The 14,242-nt window shown below is 42.0% G+C and overlaps 3 protein-coding genes across 7 annotated transcripts in view; 2 read left to right on the top strand and 1 right to left on the bottom strand.

Annotated features, from left to right (window-relative positions):
* Positions 1-946: 946 nt before the first annotated feature.
* LOC6582629 (pneumococcal serine-rich repeat protein) lies at positions 947-3,697 on the bottom strand. The gene is made up of 4 exons (XM_002008293.4): positions 2,487-3,697; positions 1,642-2,432; positions 1,369-1,574; positions 947-1,292 (listed from the first exon to the last, which is right to left on the bottom strand). Exons 1-4 carry the CDS (start codon positions 3,331-3,333, stop codon positions 1,175-1,177), a joined length of 1,962 nt encoding a protein of 653 aa, XP_002008329.1. The 5' UTR covers positions 3,334-3,697; the 3' UTR covers positions 947-1,174.
* A 224-nt stretch (positions 3,698-3,921) lies between these two features.
* LOC6582630 (ras-GEF domain-containing family member 1B) lies at positions 3,922-11,109 on the top strand. Its single transcript, XM_015162530.3, has 5 exons — positions 3,922-4,981; positions 7,465-9,105; positions 9,541-9,684; positions 9,749-9,951; positions 10,020-11,109. Exons 2-5 carry the CDS (start codon positions 7,564-7,566, stop codon positions 10,318-10,320), a joined length of 2,190 nt encoding a protein of 729 aa, XP_015018016.1. The 5' UTR covers positions 3,922-4,981; positions 7,465-7,563; the 3' UTR covers positions 10,321-11,109.
* Positions 11,110-11,757: 648 nt separating this feature from the next.
* The window catches only part of LOC6582631 (calcium-transporting ATPase type 2C member 1), a 60,629-nt gene continuing 58,144 nt past the window's right edge, over positions 11,758-14,242 (top strand). For 2 of the 5 annotated variants that reach the window (XM_015162536.3, XM_032731429.2), the window contains exons 1-2: positions 11,758-11,912; positions 12,474-12,904. In XM_015162536.3, the coding sequence (XP_015018022.1) occupies positions 12,533-12,904 (372 nt within the window). In that variant the 5' untranslated portion in view covers positions 11,758-11,912; positions 12,474-12,532. Of the gene's footprint in view, positions 11,921-12,458; positions 12,905-14,242 lie in introns of all 5 variants that reach the window. The other 3 variants (XM_044010278.1, XM_015162535.3, XM_015162531.3) reach the window with 3 other exon arrangements.

The raw sequence follows: 14,242 nt of genomic DNA on the forward strand, positions 1-14,242 counted from the left end.
TCATTGGAATAGTGAACAGTCCTCAACCGGCTGGAACATGGGAAGCAGATGAAAGAAAGGGGGAGAGCGAGAGAGGGAGTGTGTGTGTGTGTGTGTGGAGATTTGTTATCTATTGGACGCTCGCGCAATGTCAAGGCTGAGATCTGTGTATGAGCTTTCACAGGAATATGGTATATGAAACTAAGACACATACTCATACTCATTTTCGTTTACATGTTACAAGAGACAGAGTATAATAGAATGTGGGAAGAGAGAATTGCAATTCTTACTCTTACATAAAGGTAAGGGAATTTTAAATTGAATTTCAACTGCAATCGGAATACTAAAAAAATATACTAAATAAAATCCTGTTAATACACTGATATTAAAAATGCAATTTTAACTTAAAATTTTTATAATAAAAAAATAGAACAATATTAAAATTTGTTTCTCACAATTTTATTTCATTTGTTGGATGAAGCACAAACTACGAACACAGGTGCACAGATTCCTTGTTGTTTGTTATTTATTTTGTATCATAATTTTTTGTTTTTAACAAAATATATTATTTATATATATATTTGGGATTTGGGGATTTAAAGGTATTACTTTTAATGAATTCCCTTGTTAGCAGATTTGAATTGAATTTCGCATTTCGCGTTCCGAAATACAACTGTGCCGAGTGTTTTTAGTTAATTTGCTGATTTTGCATATAGCGCTAATTTACAATTGCATTATTATTATTATTGATAGTTTCCTTCTTTGTGTTTCATATATATATATATATAAACATTTGTTATTCATATAACACAATAATATATATATATATTACACTTTTTTATAGTATAATTTATGTATATATATATATCCTTATATCCGGTTTTTCAATCAACATCACAAGTCTGCGCTTTGATGCTCCTTCAATTGCCATTCGAATCCCTCACAGATGCCACGAGTTATTTGTATATAGACTTTTAAATGTATATGTATATATATTTATAGCTCGATATAAAAAGGTTTTTTCGGTTGCTAAAAACAAGCGGTAGGTGGTGTTGGTTGGGCGGCTTATGAATAACAAAACTGAATAAATTTCGAGTAAAAAGCACACAAACACACATACACACACAGCATCAGCATCATCTCATCGTTATTATCATTATAATCATCATCAACAACTGCACCCAAATGAAAGTTTCTAATTAAACTCGCTGTACTGATCCGAATTGGGGCTACGAGGCGTGGCTGCTGCCGCTGTCGACGGCTCCAAGCTGGCCGCCATTTGACGCAGATTATCCACGCCAGCCAACAGTTGCCTATGATAAAGAGAAGGAGAGAGAGAGAGAGACATTAGCTAATCTATTGATTTCAGCATACTTAATCAAAACTGACCTCAAATTCTGCTCAGCATTGTCCGCAGCTCGCAGTAAATCGCGCGACAATTGATGCGTTCTGGACGGACGCGATGTGTTGCTGCTGCTGCTGTGGCTGCTGCCTGGCGTTATCACCGAAGCCCCACCAACAGCTGCTGCTCCTGCAGCGCCTGCGGCGCCAGCCGTTAGCTGATCACTACTGTGTCGCAGCTCGAAAAGCTCAGCCTTTAAAGGAATGCATTTTAATAAATATAAATATAAATTTCTCTCTATGGTTATTATTCATATCTACCTCCAGCTGTGCCACCTGTCGCCGCAAACGTTGTGTATTCTGAGTTTGTGCTGTGGCCGCCAACGTTTCACGTCTTCGCGCATCGCCCACAGCCAGCAACTGCTGCTCATAGTCCTGAGCTCGACGCGTTTGCGCATTCAGCTCCACACGCATCTCTTGCAGTTCGCGCAGCAGCCGCTCGTTCTCCTGGCGCAGCGTGCAGGACACACCACCATCCGATTCCTGCGGCGGGGAATCTATGGAATTCGAGGGCAGCCCAATGGCCACATCCGCCATGCGCTGTGACGAGTGCAGAATGGGACCGTCAGACAGAAAATCGGGCAGCATTTTAACCGTAGAGCCAGTCGCATCGCCGGCGGATTGCATCGTTGAAGTGTTGGGCAGACCAGCGGTTGCGGCAGCGGGCAAGAGCAGAGCACCACCATTGCCGCCACCCATGGCGCTGCTACAGCTGGGCGCCTCGGCAGCGCCTAAAGGCGAGTTGGGTGGCGAACTGAGATGCGCCTCCTGACACCACGAGTCCGGCAAATGATCCTGCACAAAGTCGGGTAGAGCCGATGCGGCGCCAGCCACGTTTGACGTGTCCAGCGGCAGATCGAGCTTCATTTTGGGTGAAGCCGAAGCCAGAACCAAGCGATTCGGACGCAAAGCAGGTCGACGCCGAGGCGACGCAGCAGAAGCGGCTGCGCAGGCAGCATGCGGCGGCATATCGTAGCTGGAATAGGATCGCGGCACATAACGCGAATTGCTGGCCGCCGCGTGCAAGCTCGACGATGATGAAGGAAATATATCTAAGAAAGAAAATATATTAAGAATCTTTTTCCATTCTTATGCAGGCAACTCACCATCGTCGACGCGGTCATCGTACAAGCGACTGTTCCGCACCTGGGCTAGGCCCAAGTGCTCGTAGTCATCATCATCATCCAGCATTATGCCACTGCGCTCCACCTCCAGCCGCAGATCCGGACGTAGCCGTGTCGAACTGGAGCTGTTGCCACTTCCGCCACACGCTGCATACTCGGCCAGACTCGCCTGCGAGTCGAAGGAGCTGAACCGTGGCGAACGCTTCATCTTAGAGGTGGCGCTGCCATTCAAATCCGGCTGCATATGGCTCACGGATGCAGATTGTGGTACTTTTGGCCTGGCGCCCGTTGACGTTTGTAGCGCAGCGGTTGACGTTGAGCTTGCATTTGTGTTGCTGCCGGTGCTACTGCTGCTGCAGGCACTCGTGCCGCCCGTTGCATCAAGGGATGTGACTGTGCTGCTTGGCGCTGTAATTGTGCCGCTGCTGTTGAGAAAGTGCTTGAAGGAAAATGTTGATGTGGATGAGGAAGAGGCGGAGGCGGTGGCATTAGTGCTGTTTGTTGCACTCGCTGTTGCTGTTGCAGCTGCTGCTGTAGCTGGGGGCGCTGCGGCTGCTGTTGCTGCTGTGGCAATCATTGTCGCCGAACCAGTCGTGGCCCGTATATTTGTGTAATCACCACGACTAGAGCTGCTGGCGCTGCCATTTAGCCATAAGTCTGCCACCAGGTCGTTGACATTGTCGTTACGCGTACTTGCCGGCAGCTTGGCATCGCCGCAGGCTCCATTGCCATCGCCGGTCAGGTGCTGTTGCTCCTGTGCAGCTGTGGCTGTATTGGCAGCAGCGGCAGCATCGTCCGTATTGATATTGTTCCCATTGCCATTGGCCATTTAAATGTTGCAGCCACCGTTAGTCACTGAATTCCGTCGCCAGTGGTTTGAGTAAACTATGCTCTCCTTGTGCCTCTGTTGTGTATACTTTTTATGGGATTCTGTATTAGTTTTTGCTGCAAATTTAGTTAATTTGGCGTTGCATTTCTCTGCCGACTTTTCACTAAAGTTTTTGTTGCTTAGAGCTGGACACAAACGATATTCTGCATTCTTTTCTGTTATCGATGGGTCGAGACTAACGTATCGATGGGTTTTCTTAATGAGCGAAAAAGAAGCAACCAAAATTCAAATTGTTTGTAATAAAAATGAAAGAAAGTGTAATAAATTTGTAAAAACTTAAGAAATTAGAAAATAGTGTTTCTGTCTGATTTGTACTGGTCATATATTTGTTAAATTTTAATACATGTTGCATAAGTTCAGTTACAAATGTTAGTGTTACAATTATCTATCACGCACGTCTCATCTCTATTGATGATACTTTTGTAATATTCGGAGTGACCAAGATGTGTAAAAAATACTAGCACTGACTTATATTTTTGATTTTTCCGTTACCAGTGTACGTTCACACCGCTCTCGTGGTTTTTGTTTTGTCTTCGCACTCCTTGCCTATTGCTTCCGAGGAGAACGGCGAGTCGGGTATAAACGTTGCTAATTGGCGCAATATATGCATAATTAATGTAATAAAAAGCGAAAGGCAAACGTGAATGTTTTATGTAAATAATATAAAAAAGTGAACGTTCAGTGTATACAAATTAACACGAATCTAATAAGCAAACATAAAAATAACAAAAACAGTGTAAGGGCGGCGTAAAGAAAGTGGAAAAGAAAATTCTGCGTAGCAAACAAACCGGTCGGCGCACAACATACAGACATACATACATATACACACATGCATACAAATACATACAAAAAATGTCGTCAATATAATATCGTATGCAAAAGACGCATTTTAAACAAAACTACAAAACGTCGTGTGCTAAAAAAGTAAAAACGTACGCAAATCGTACAAAACACACATATAAATAACAGACTGTGTTTTATATTTGCGCTGACCAAACGAAAAACGCAAAAGGTGGCCGCCATATGCGACAGCGACTTGGTCTGTCGTTCAGGCTGCGGGGGTGACAGCGCGTACCAAAGGTGGTGAGAGCAAGAGCTAAAACGACGCGACGCGACGCAAAGCAATACAACACAACGCTCACCTTTCGCGTATTGTAAATTGTTTTTGCAAACACACAAACTAACCCCTCCGACCGAGCGACCGGCCGCGCTGCAGCAGCAGCATCGTCGTGTGTTCCACTTTCGTTAGGCAGCGCCCCTTTTGCTACTACTATGCACACGCTGTCCTGATTTCGATGCAATAAACACAGAGAGAGCGAGAAAGATAGTAAGAGGAGGACCTATTAGTGAAAATGTATTTGTATTAGTGATCAGCAGCATCAGCTTTCCATGCAAGCTCACTCTCTGGAGTACAAGAGAGAAAGAGAGCGCGGATCAATTGATGACAATGTATTAGTGATCAGGAGCAGCTAAATATACTCTTTTGAGCTCTCCTCTGTGTGCGTGTGTGCCAAATTATATTTAATTAATAAAAGAGCGCATTTTAAATAAAATGCAACGGAGCTGCTTCAGCGACTGCAGCAGGCAGGTAAGTTCCAATTAGGACTCGGCTAAATTCAAGTACCTATCCATTCATCCTTCCATCCATGCATCCATGCATCCATCCGTGACTCTCTGTGCGTTTTATTTTATATTATTTTTTCTGTGGGGTTGTTTCATTCTCTTCTATTCAACTTAGCAGCAACAGCAGCCACCTGGCCACGGCCCCATTTATTGACTTGTCTACATTTCTGCTTCGCCTTCTGTTGCGACTGCGACTGCGGCTACTGCTGCTGCTGCTGCTGTGTCTGTCATTGCCTTGCCCGTCCCTTTCCACTGTTCCGCTTTTGTATACAAATTATGGTGCGCTTTGCTTTGCCTGATGTTGTTCTTGTTTTTACAGTTGTTGTTGTTTTAAGCTTTTATGGCATTCGCTGCTGCGTCGTGCATTCCACTCATTTGTTGTTTTTATACACACACACATATATATGCACATATAGTGTAAACGATATAAATATAGATTTTAATTTGCTTCTACCGCATTCGAAATTGATTTCTGTTTTGGCCCACAAGTTAATAATTGCCCCTTGCCCTTGCAATACGCCAAGAAAAGTGAAAATCGAACTGTGCCGAGGTGGGTGGGTGGCGTTTGGAATGGGTGGTGGGGTGTAGATGTCTTGGTGCTTATATTCTTTTGCACCTTTGGCCCAACCTTGTGGCGTCTTCTTTTGGCTGGTAATTCAATTAACATTTAGCTTCAACCGTCGCCCACAACCCCCATCCACCGCAACCCTTCAGAGCAATTTGTTGACCTATTTCCGCTGTTGTTTCTTTCTTTTATTTCTTGTGTTTTTTGGTTATTGTGCTGTTAATTAATATTAGTAATTCTCGTGTTTTCCCTTGCCTTCTAATTCGTTCACTTTGATAAGCAGCTGGAAATTAAAAGTTTATACTACACGAAGCATTATGGTTTCATTATCTTTTCTTTGGATTGGCCGCCGCTCTTAGGCGAGCCATAATTTGCGGGGGAGTGGGTGAAGTTGGAAAGGTGTTTTCGTTTACTACCCTATGTGTGAGGAAGGTAGATTGATTTAATGGTAGGGTTTGTAACATGCTAAAGATGTATTGACAGTATTATCTTATATAGAGTATATACATATATTTTAAATAAAATATATTATCTAAGAGTATTTTAGATTATATAGAAGCTGAAGTTAATAAGTTTAAGCTGAGAAATTCCATATAAAGAATAAGATATCATAAGCAAAATAAATGTGTTATTATTGCTAACATTATGTTTTCTATCTAAATCAAATTATCAAAATCGGCATACGTTTATATTATAGTAATTTAATTTAACTTAAACATAAATTATTTTTTTTATTATATATGGTATTTGCAAGTCGTCTATTTGAACTAGCTTGCTTAGAGCTGCTGTCTTTGTGTGGGTTGTGCTTACGTGATTAAGTGTCGCATTCAGCAATCAATAGCCAACATTTACGAGTTATTTCCTATTTTCTATGAATTGCTTTCGAGCGACACTTTTCCAGTTTTCACTATAACGTTTTGACGTGTTTTTTATTTACATATATATTTATATGCAGTCTCGATAGTGTCTTCTTTACAAATTGTCTTACTTTTTTAATGTGCATCTTGCTGTCTCGCTCTTTCTTGGCTTAATCTAGCTTTCCTCGGCGCTTTTCATAAGTAGAACTTGAAGTTTTTATGTTATTTTGAGATGTTTTATAGTTCTTTAATGAACTTTGATTTGTCTATAAAATGTGAATAAAATCCGCTTGATATTTTATTGATCTATACATATACATATATATGTATATGTATAACATAATATAAATATATATCATATATAGCTGGTATAAAAACCATGATTCAGTAAAAGCTAAAGCACTTGTAAGCTCTGAATCATCATATGTTACTAGCGTAGCTTTTGACCTATTTAGCTTAAACTCGAGTTTACTTAGAATGTATAATATAAAAGCTTTTAAGCAAATCGAAGTCCATTAAAGCCTAAGCACTTTTAAAAATAATATTATATGCATGTCATGATTCTGTAAAAGCTAAAAAACAGATTTAAATTATAAGAAACATCTGCCATATGTCATGTGATTTGCTTTTAATTATATTAAACTATATTGTATTAAAGCCTGTAAGCAATGAATTATTTCTTCAACGGCTTTAGATCATTTAAAATAGCAGTGAATTAAAGAATGTGGCATGTGGAAGAAGCAGATTAGTGAAAAGGGTTTAAATTACATTCCACACCTTTTGCACCTGGCCTGGCCTTGCGCTTTGACAGTTGGCTAATTGCTAAGGACTATTAACTGTTCAGGTATTCGTTTGCCGTTTGTCATTTGCCCATTGCCAATTCCAATTCCAATTTGCTGTCATTTTGTTTTCTATTCCTTTCTATGGATTCCTACACAATGTCCCTTTTTCCTATTGGAACTGAGGCCAACTATTTACTCGTTCTTATTGGAATAATAGCTAATTCTGCATTCTTTATTCACACAGCTCTTGACGCTGCCAGCGAAGGCGGCGCATGCATAGGAGAGTCGCCTGGCAGTCAGCAGTGGAAGCAGAGACCGAGAGGCAGACAGCGTCGGGATTCAAATGTCGTCGTCGAGCAACGGCGGCATCAATAGTGCCACAAATGGCCGCAGTGGCAGCACTGGCAGCGCCAACATCAATCTCAATCTCAAGCCCAAAACGGGAACAACAATTGCAACAGCAACAACGACGACAACGACACACAAGACTTTGCCGGACCTGAAGACACAGCGGAGCAACAGCAGCGCCGGCAGCGGCATTGGCATTGTGGCCAAAACCTTGGCCACCCACCGTCGGGACAGTTCGCACGTGGAGAAATCGCAGCTGCCGGAGCGGCCGCTCAGCTATGGCCCGCCGCAGCAGAGCAAACCCGTGGCCCTCAGCAAGGAGCCGAAGGAGGGGCATCTGGTCTACTGCGAGGGCAAGCTGCACTCCGGCACACTGCAGTCGCTCATCCTGCACATGGTGCCCACGCACGACTACTATCCGGAGCACAATTTTCTGTTTGCATTTCTGTTGAGCGGACGCCTGTTCATTCGGCCGTACGAGCTGCTCGCCCAGATCTCCAGCAACTGGGAGCTGCAGCAGCAGCCGGCGGGCGATGTGGTCGACGAGGCTGTTGCCCAGCCGCCGTCGTTGCCGCTGCACTTGAACTCTGCCTCGCCGCTGACACAGCGCAAAGGATCGGCCGCAGCTGGAGCAGCGGCTGGACAGGGGCAGGGACAGGGACAGGGCCAGGTCCAGGAGCTGGAGCTAGAGCCAAAGCCGCAGCAGCGAACTTTGACACAGCGATCGGCACAGCATTGCATACGCTTGCTCTCCGAATGGATTGAGATCTTTCCGTATGACTTTCGGGATGAGCGCCTGATGCAGCAGGTGCGCATCTTGGCCAGAAAATGCGTCTACATTGACAACTCGCTGGGCAAGCAGGTGTCGCGCATCCTGCAGCTGCTCGTGGCGCGGCTCAAGGATCTGGAGCAGTACGAGGAATTTCTGCAGCTGCTCAACAACGAGGCCATCGAACAACAGTCGCACCAGCACCAACAGCAGCAGTCACAACAACAGATGCACCATCAGCATCAGCTGCATCATCATCATCATCAGCATCATCTACATTTGCACAATCCGTTTCAAACGTTTCTAGGCAGCTCCCATACATCATCATCGGGCAGTGGCCACACCACTAACGGTTTATCGACGAGCGGAGGCGGCAGCGGCGGCGGCGGCTCGGCCAGCAGCAGCGGCAACTCGACTAACAGCGGCAGCAACTCCGCCTCGAGCACTCCGCAGCCCGACGAGGTGTTCGGCATCATGGACTTGTGTCCCAGCTGTGAGCATTTGGCGCATCAGCTAACGGCCATCGAGTTGGAGCGTCTGTCGCACATTGGACCCGAGGAGTTTGTACAGGCCTTTGCCAAGGATTATCAGCAGCAGCAAGCCAAGGCCGCGGGCACTGGCATGGGCATAGGCAACACAATCACAGCCTCAAATGATGCGACGGCGGGCAGCTCCTCATTGAATGATATGAAGAAGACACGCAATTTGGAATCGTATGTTCAATGGTTCAATCGCCTCAGCTATTTGACGGCCAGCGAAATTGTTAAGGTGGGTGGAGTGGGTGGCCAGTGGTTACTGGGTGGGGTTGGGGGAGATTAGGGAGTGCTTAAAATGATTGGATGCGCTGCTGGCAGGGGATGAAAATGTAAATGAAAATGATGCCCGGCCATAAACGTATGGAATTATGTTTACCCAGCGCAAAGCCATAAAAATGAAATTCAATTGCAAAAAGGCTAAAAAAGAAATAGTAAAAGAAAGAAATATGTGAAAATCAATAAGGATTTCTTCCTAAACAGCTAAGATGTTGGAATTGTCAAAAAAAATATATATCTAAATGAATTAGGATGAATTAGAATCGGCTTAGATATGAGATATTTAAATATAGAATGAACAGCCCTTCTATGCGATTTTCATTTAGATTATAGCCAGTTTTTCTTTATGTTTTTTAGCCTATTTATAATGTTTATTCCTTTACTTTCACAGTATCCAAAGAAGAAGCAGCGCGTGCGTATTATCGAATACTGGATTGAGACGGCACGTGAGTGCTTCAACATTGGCAACTTCAACAGTCTGATGGCCATTATAGCTGGCCTAAATCTCGCGCCCATTGGCCGACTTAAAAAGACGGCAAGTTCCTGAAGAATTGCAAACTGCATACGGCAATTGTCTAACTCGTTTTCTCCTCTTGCAGTGGTCTAAAGTGCAATCGGCAAAATTCTCCGTGCTGGAACATCAAATGGATCCAACATCGAATTTCAACAGTTATCGCTCGACGCTTAAAGCTGCAATGTGGCGCTCCGAGGGCGCCACAGAGGAACGCGAACGCATAATCATTCCATTTTTTAGTTTATTTGTTAAGGATTTATACTTTTTGAACGAAGGCTGCTCGAATCGGTAATTTGCTTAGCTAACTAGACAACAAGAGAAATCGAATTATTTATTCTCTCTCATTTCGCTTGCAGTTTGCCAAACAATCATATCAACTTTGAGAAATGCTCACAACTCGCCAAACAAGTGATGGAGTTCAATGAATGGAAGAAAGTCATTTGTCCATTTGAGAAATTGCCGAATGTAATTGCCTACCTGCAGCATAATGCGGTGCTCAATGAGAATACGCTCGCGATTGCATCGTTTGAGTGTGAGCCGCCCGAGAATACTGAGGAGAAGGATCGCTACAAAACTGTGAAAGCCGAAACGAAGCAGCAATTGATGCAACAATTGCAGGAACAACAACAGCAACAGCAACACCAACATCAGCAATAGTTGAATCTTAGCTATTTAGACTTTACACAGACTTAATTTAAGTTACGCTTAAGCGCTTGCCATGTTTTACTTTTTTTTTTGTAAACTTACTTTTTTACATAAGTCGATTATAAATTTTAAGACGAGAAAGTTGAGAATTGTTTAGGCTAAGCTCAGCAATTAGTTCAGACAAGACGCATGCGCCGCTGCCCCTTTTTAAGCTGGCCAATGACTTTTAAAGTCAGTTGCCATAACACTATAACGAAGCAACAATCTAAACATCCCTAAATCTATATTCTGCAATTAACTGACTTTGGAAACGACCTAACTTTAACATTTCTCTCACCCAAACTGATTTCATTTCCATTTTCCAACTCAAAGAAGTGGCGCATGGGCCATAACAAAAAAAAAAAAAAAAAAAGAAAACGAAATATATTTTATGAAACGCGAAGCATCTCCAGAATGTTGCCAGTAATTAATTATTAATTAATTGAACTAAGCAAACATAAAAAATTAAGCAGACAAAGCGAAGCGAAGCGAAATGAATGTATGTACTTAAAGCATTTAATTGCCGCAACTTATTTATATTCTATATTTAATTTCAATTCATGTAATATTGGAAGGGAAAACAAATCATATTTATGTCATATTATATATATATATACATATATATACTATGTCGATAATTTAGTTTGACCACATTTGACAAACTTGCGTGTATGCGTGTTATTTTGTAAGTGAACAGTATTTATATTTATATATTTACACAATTTTATAGCTAAATTAAATCAGTTTTAAATATTCGATTCATTCGACGACGCTTTTGTCTTTGAAGCTTCAACATTTATGAACAATTATTAGCCATGCAGCATAATTCACACAAAACAAACAAACAAATGTTTTCTATCTACGTATAAGGGAAACAGCAACAACAAAAACAAAAAGTACACCTTGTGGTAGCTACAATGATGCTTATCCTTTTTAAGATTTAATTTTTATTCAAGGAAACTGCAAATACAATATATAAGTATACAAACTTATATGATTCAAAAGAAAACAAAAATACAAAAACAATTATATATATTATGGTATATGTATGGATATCTCTACGATATTAACTATAAAGGGACTAAATCGACAAAACAAAATCCAACATATTCGATAAAAAAAATGCTTTGAATAAATCAACTGATCAAAAACCATTCTCATAATAGAACGTCTAAAATGTGTTTTAATTTATTAATATTCATATATATTCAGCCAGCTTATTTGCTTTTGAATTCGAAATGGCGTTACGGTGCATTTTTGGCATGCTACATGACAAAAGCTGCCTGCTGTGCATACCAAGTACGATAAACAGCGCTGCCAGATGTGATAAAATTTGACTCGATAACTTTTTACCCCAAATACAGCCCCTACATCATATATGCACGCACACAAACGCATTCGCACACAGTGACAGTCATAAGGGAATAGCGGCATCGGCATCGGCATTGGCGCTGTGCTTTATACGCGACGCGATTTTGTGGCGTGCAGACGTCTTGACGGTGAAAAGTAAATGAAAATTGAAGTCGGAAAAGCGCATACAACAATCTAATTGGAAACTGAACCGAGTACTAAAGTGCATCAAATTGAATTTCAATCGCGAAGTTGCTTGACTGCTTGATTGTGTGTATGTAACGTGTGACTGTATGTGTGAGTGAGAGCGTGTTTGACATTGTAAAGTGCAATTGCAATTTGATGAGTAATTGCGTGCGTGTGTGCGCGTTTGTTTGTTTGTGTTAATTACGTAGGAAGAGAGAGGTGAAAGGGCGCCGCCAAGGTTTCTCCAACAAGCAGAGCAGGACGATTGTGTTGTGTAGTCAACGACTTGCGACCAATTTGTTGCATTGGAGTGCAGCTAAAACAAGAACCTGTTGTTGTAGTTGTTGTTATTGCTCGTAGTGGGGCAAAAACAAAGAGAACGCAGCGACAAGACGGAAAAATCGATTGTGCTCATTTTTGTTTTGGTTCATGTTTATATTGGCATATATGTATGTGTATGTTTGAATGTGTTTGCATGTACGTGTGAATGTGGGAGTGTGTGTGTTTGTAAAATAGCAACGAAAGCAACGCGCGAACTGCAACAATAACAAATCAAGACGATAACCCGATAACAGTGTCCTTTCTCGTAGGACATTAACTGCACATGGCATGACTCATGCAACGCAGCCCATACAAATAAACAGCAACAATGAAAAATAATCAAAAGTATGCAAAATTGCCCCAAGATTTGGATCTGAGCTTTCAAAGTGATTTAGATTTGCTGCCGGACACAGCGGCCGATATCGATGTCGATGAGTTTAATTTGAGTGGCACGCCACCTGCTGGTTTAGTACTAAACGACGACGACGTCGACGCCGGCGCTGACGACGACGACGAAGACGACGAAATTGTTATTGCAGCGCAGGTATTGGGTGGCGGCGGCGGCGGCGACGGCAGCGGTGGCGGACTGCGTCTGGCCACACGTAAGCAGCGCAAACAGCGCAAGCAGCAGCAAGTGGAGCAGCGGTTGTACAACAACAAGAACAAGATCTGCGGACTCGGCAGTGATAGTGTTATCGAGGTAAGTCCACAACAATTATCGATAGCTAATGATCAGTGCACTGCAGTGATCAAATTAGGCACAAAGTAAATTGTCAAGGGACACAAAAGACGCAGTTTATCTAGAATAATAATTAAATTTTGCACAAGCTTGTCCATTAAAATATCCTCTTTTGCTACAATGAAATGTACACAAAAGCCAATTGCTTTTACAAATCACAATAGGAAATCTAAAGAAAAATACGAAAAATCGACAATGTTACACGGCAAGAAAATCGATAAGACAACAAAGAAACAAATATTCAAGCCTTTGTAAAAGGTAAAGTTAGCGCACCTGAACCAAGAGTTCAGAAGTCGTTGCTATTGTTTAAATAGTTAGTCAAACAAAGGTAAAGCGTTGCCAGACTTTAGCAATTCGAAGGGAAATCACGTTTAATGCGCTGATGTTAATGGATTTATGTTGTTCCCCAAGTCGTTTGACGGCGAGGCAAAAGCGTAATGACATCTACTTAAAATGTTTTCGTGAGGTCCACGGTTTTTACGTGTGCGTGGACATTTTGGGTGGCTGGGCTGGTGAGCTGGTGGGCTGCTTGGTTGGTTGGCCATGCGCTGAGGTTTATATAAGTTGGCTTTCACGCCGCTTATCTTTAAAGCAGGTTGCATACACTGAGAGAATTGTATGTAAGCTCAATTGATTAATTGTTATTAAGTAACTAACTAAATGTAGAATAATTTAAACTTGGGCTTAGTAAACCTAAATCTAGTTAGTTAAAATTTTATCAAATATTCAAGAGATAGCTCGGCCTATTTAGCTTTTGTTTTCTTAGAGTGTAATCTGAAAATCAATAGGCGTAGCTATCTATTATTCATTTACCCAAGTCTTAGCTATATACATAAGTTATGGACGGCATTTGTGCGTACTTAATGACACGGCATTCACACCTGGCCATTAACTTAATATGTATGTGTCTATTTACCTTAATGTCAGCCTATGAATATACTTCTAGCGCAACTCCCCACACACACACACATTTATACAGCTCAATCAATAATGCGTCAAGCCCATGTCAATCATAGCAGATGTGAGTATACACTGCATTTTAAAATTCAGTTCAACCTACCCCATAATGGGAAAACGCCGGAAAATTGTGGCACGTGTGTGTGTTTTGTGGCGCTATCTAGCGGACGGGGGCGTCACTATGCAGATAAAGCTTAACCTGGGCTTGGAATAGATTTGGGTTATTTCCTGCAGAGAAATGAGACTTATAGATGAGAAATTTAAATTGTGGAGAGTCTATATGTATATTGCGAGCATATTAATTATTTATGCTTAAATAATTTTAGAGGTACGATGAGGTTT

Source organism: Drosophila mojavensis, unplaced genomic scaffold (assembly GCF_018153725.1).
Source record: "Drosophila mojavensis isolate 15081-1352.22 unplaced genomic scaffold, ASM1815372v1 contig_74, whole genome shotgun sequence".
NCBI classification, from domain to species: Eukaryota; Metazoa; Arthropoda; class Insecta; order Diptera; family Drosophilidae; genus Drosophila; species Drosophila mojavensis.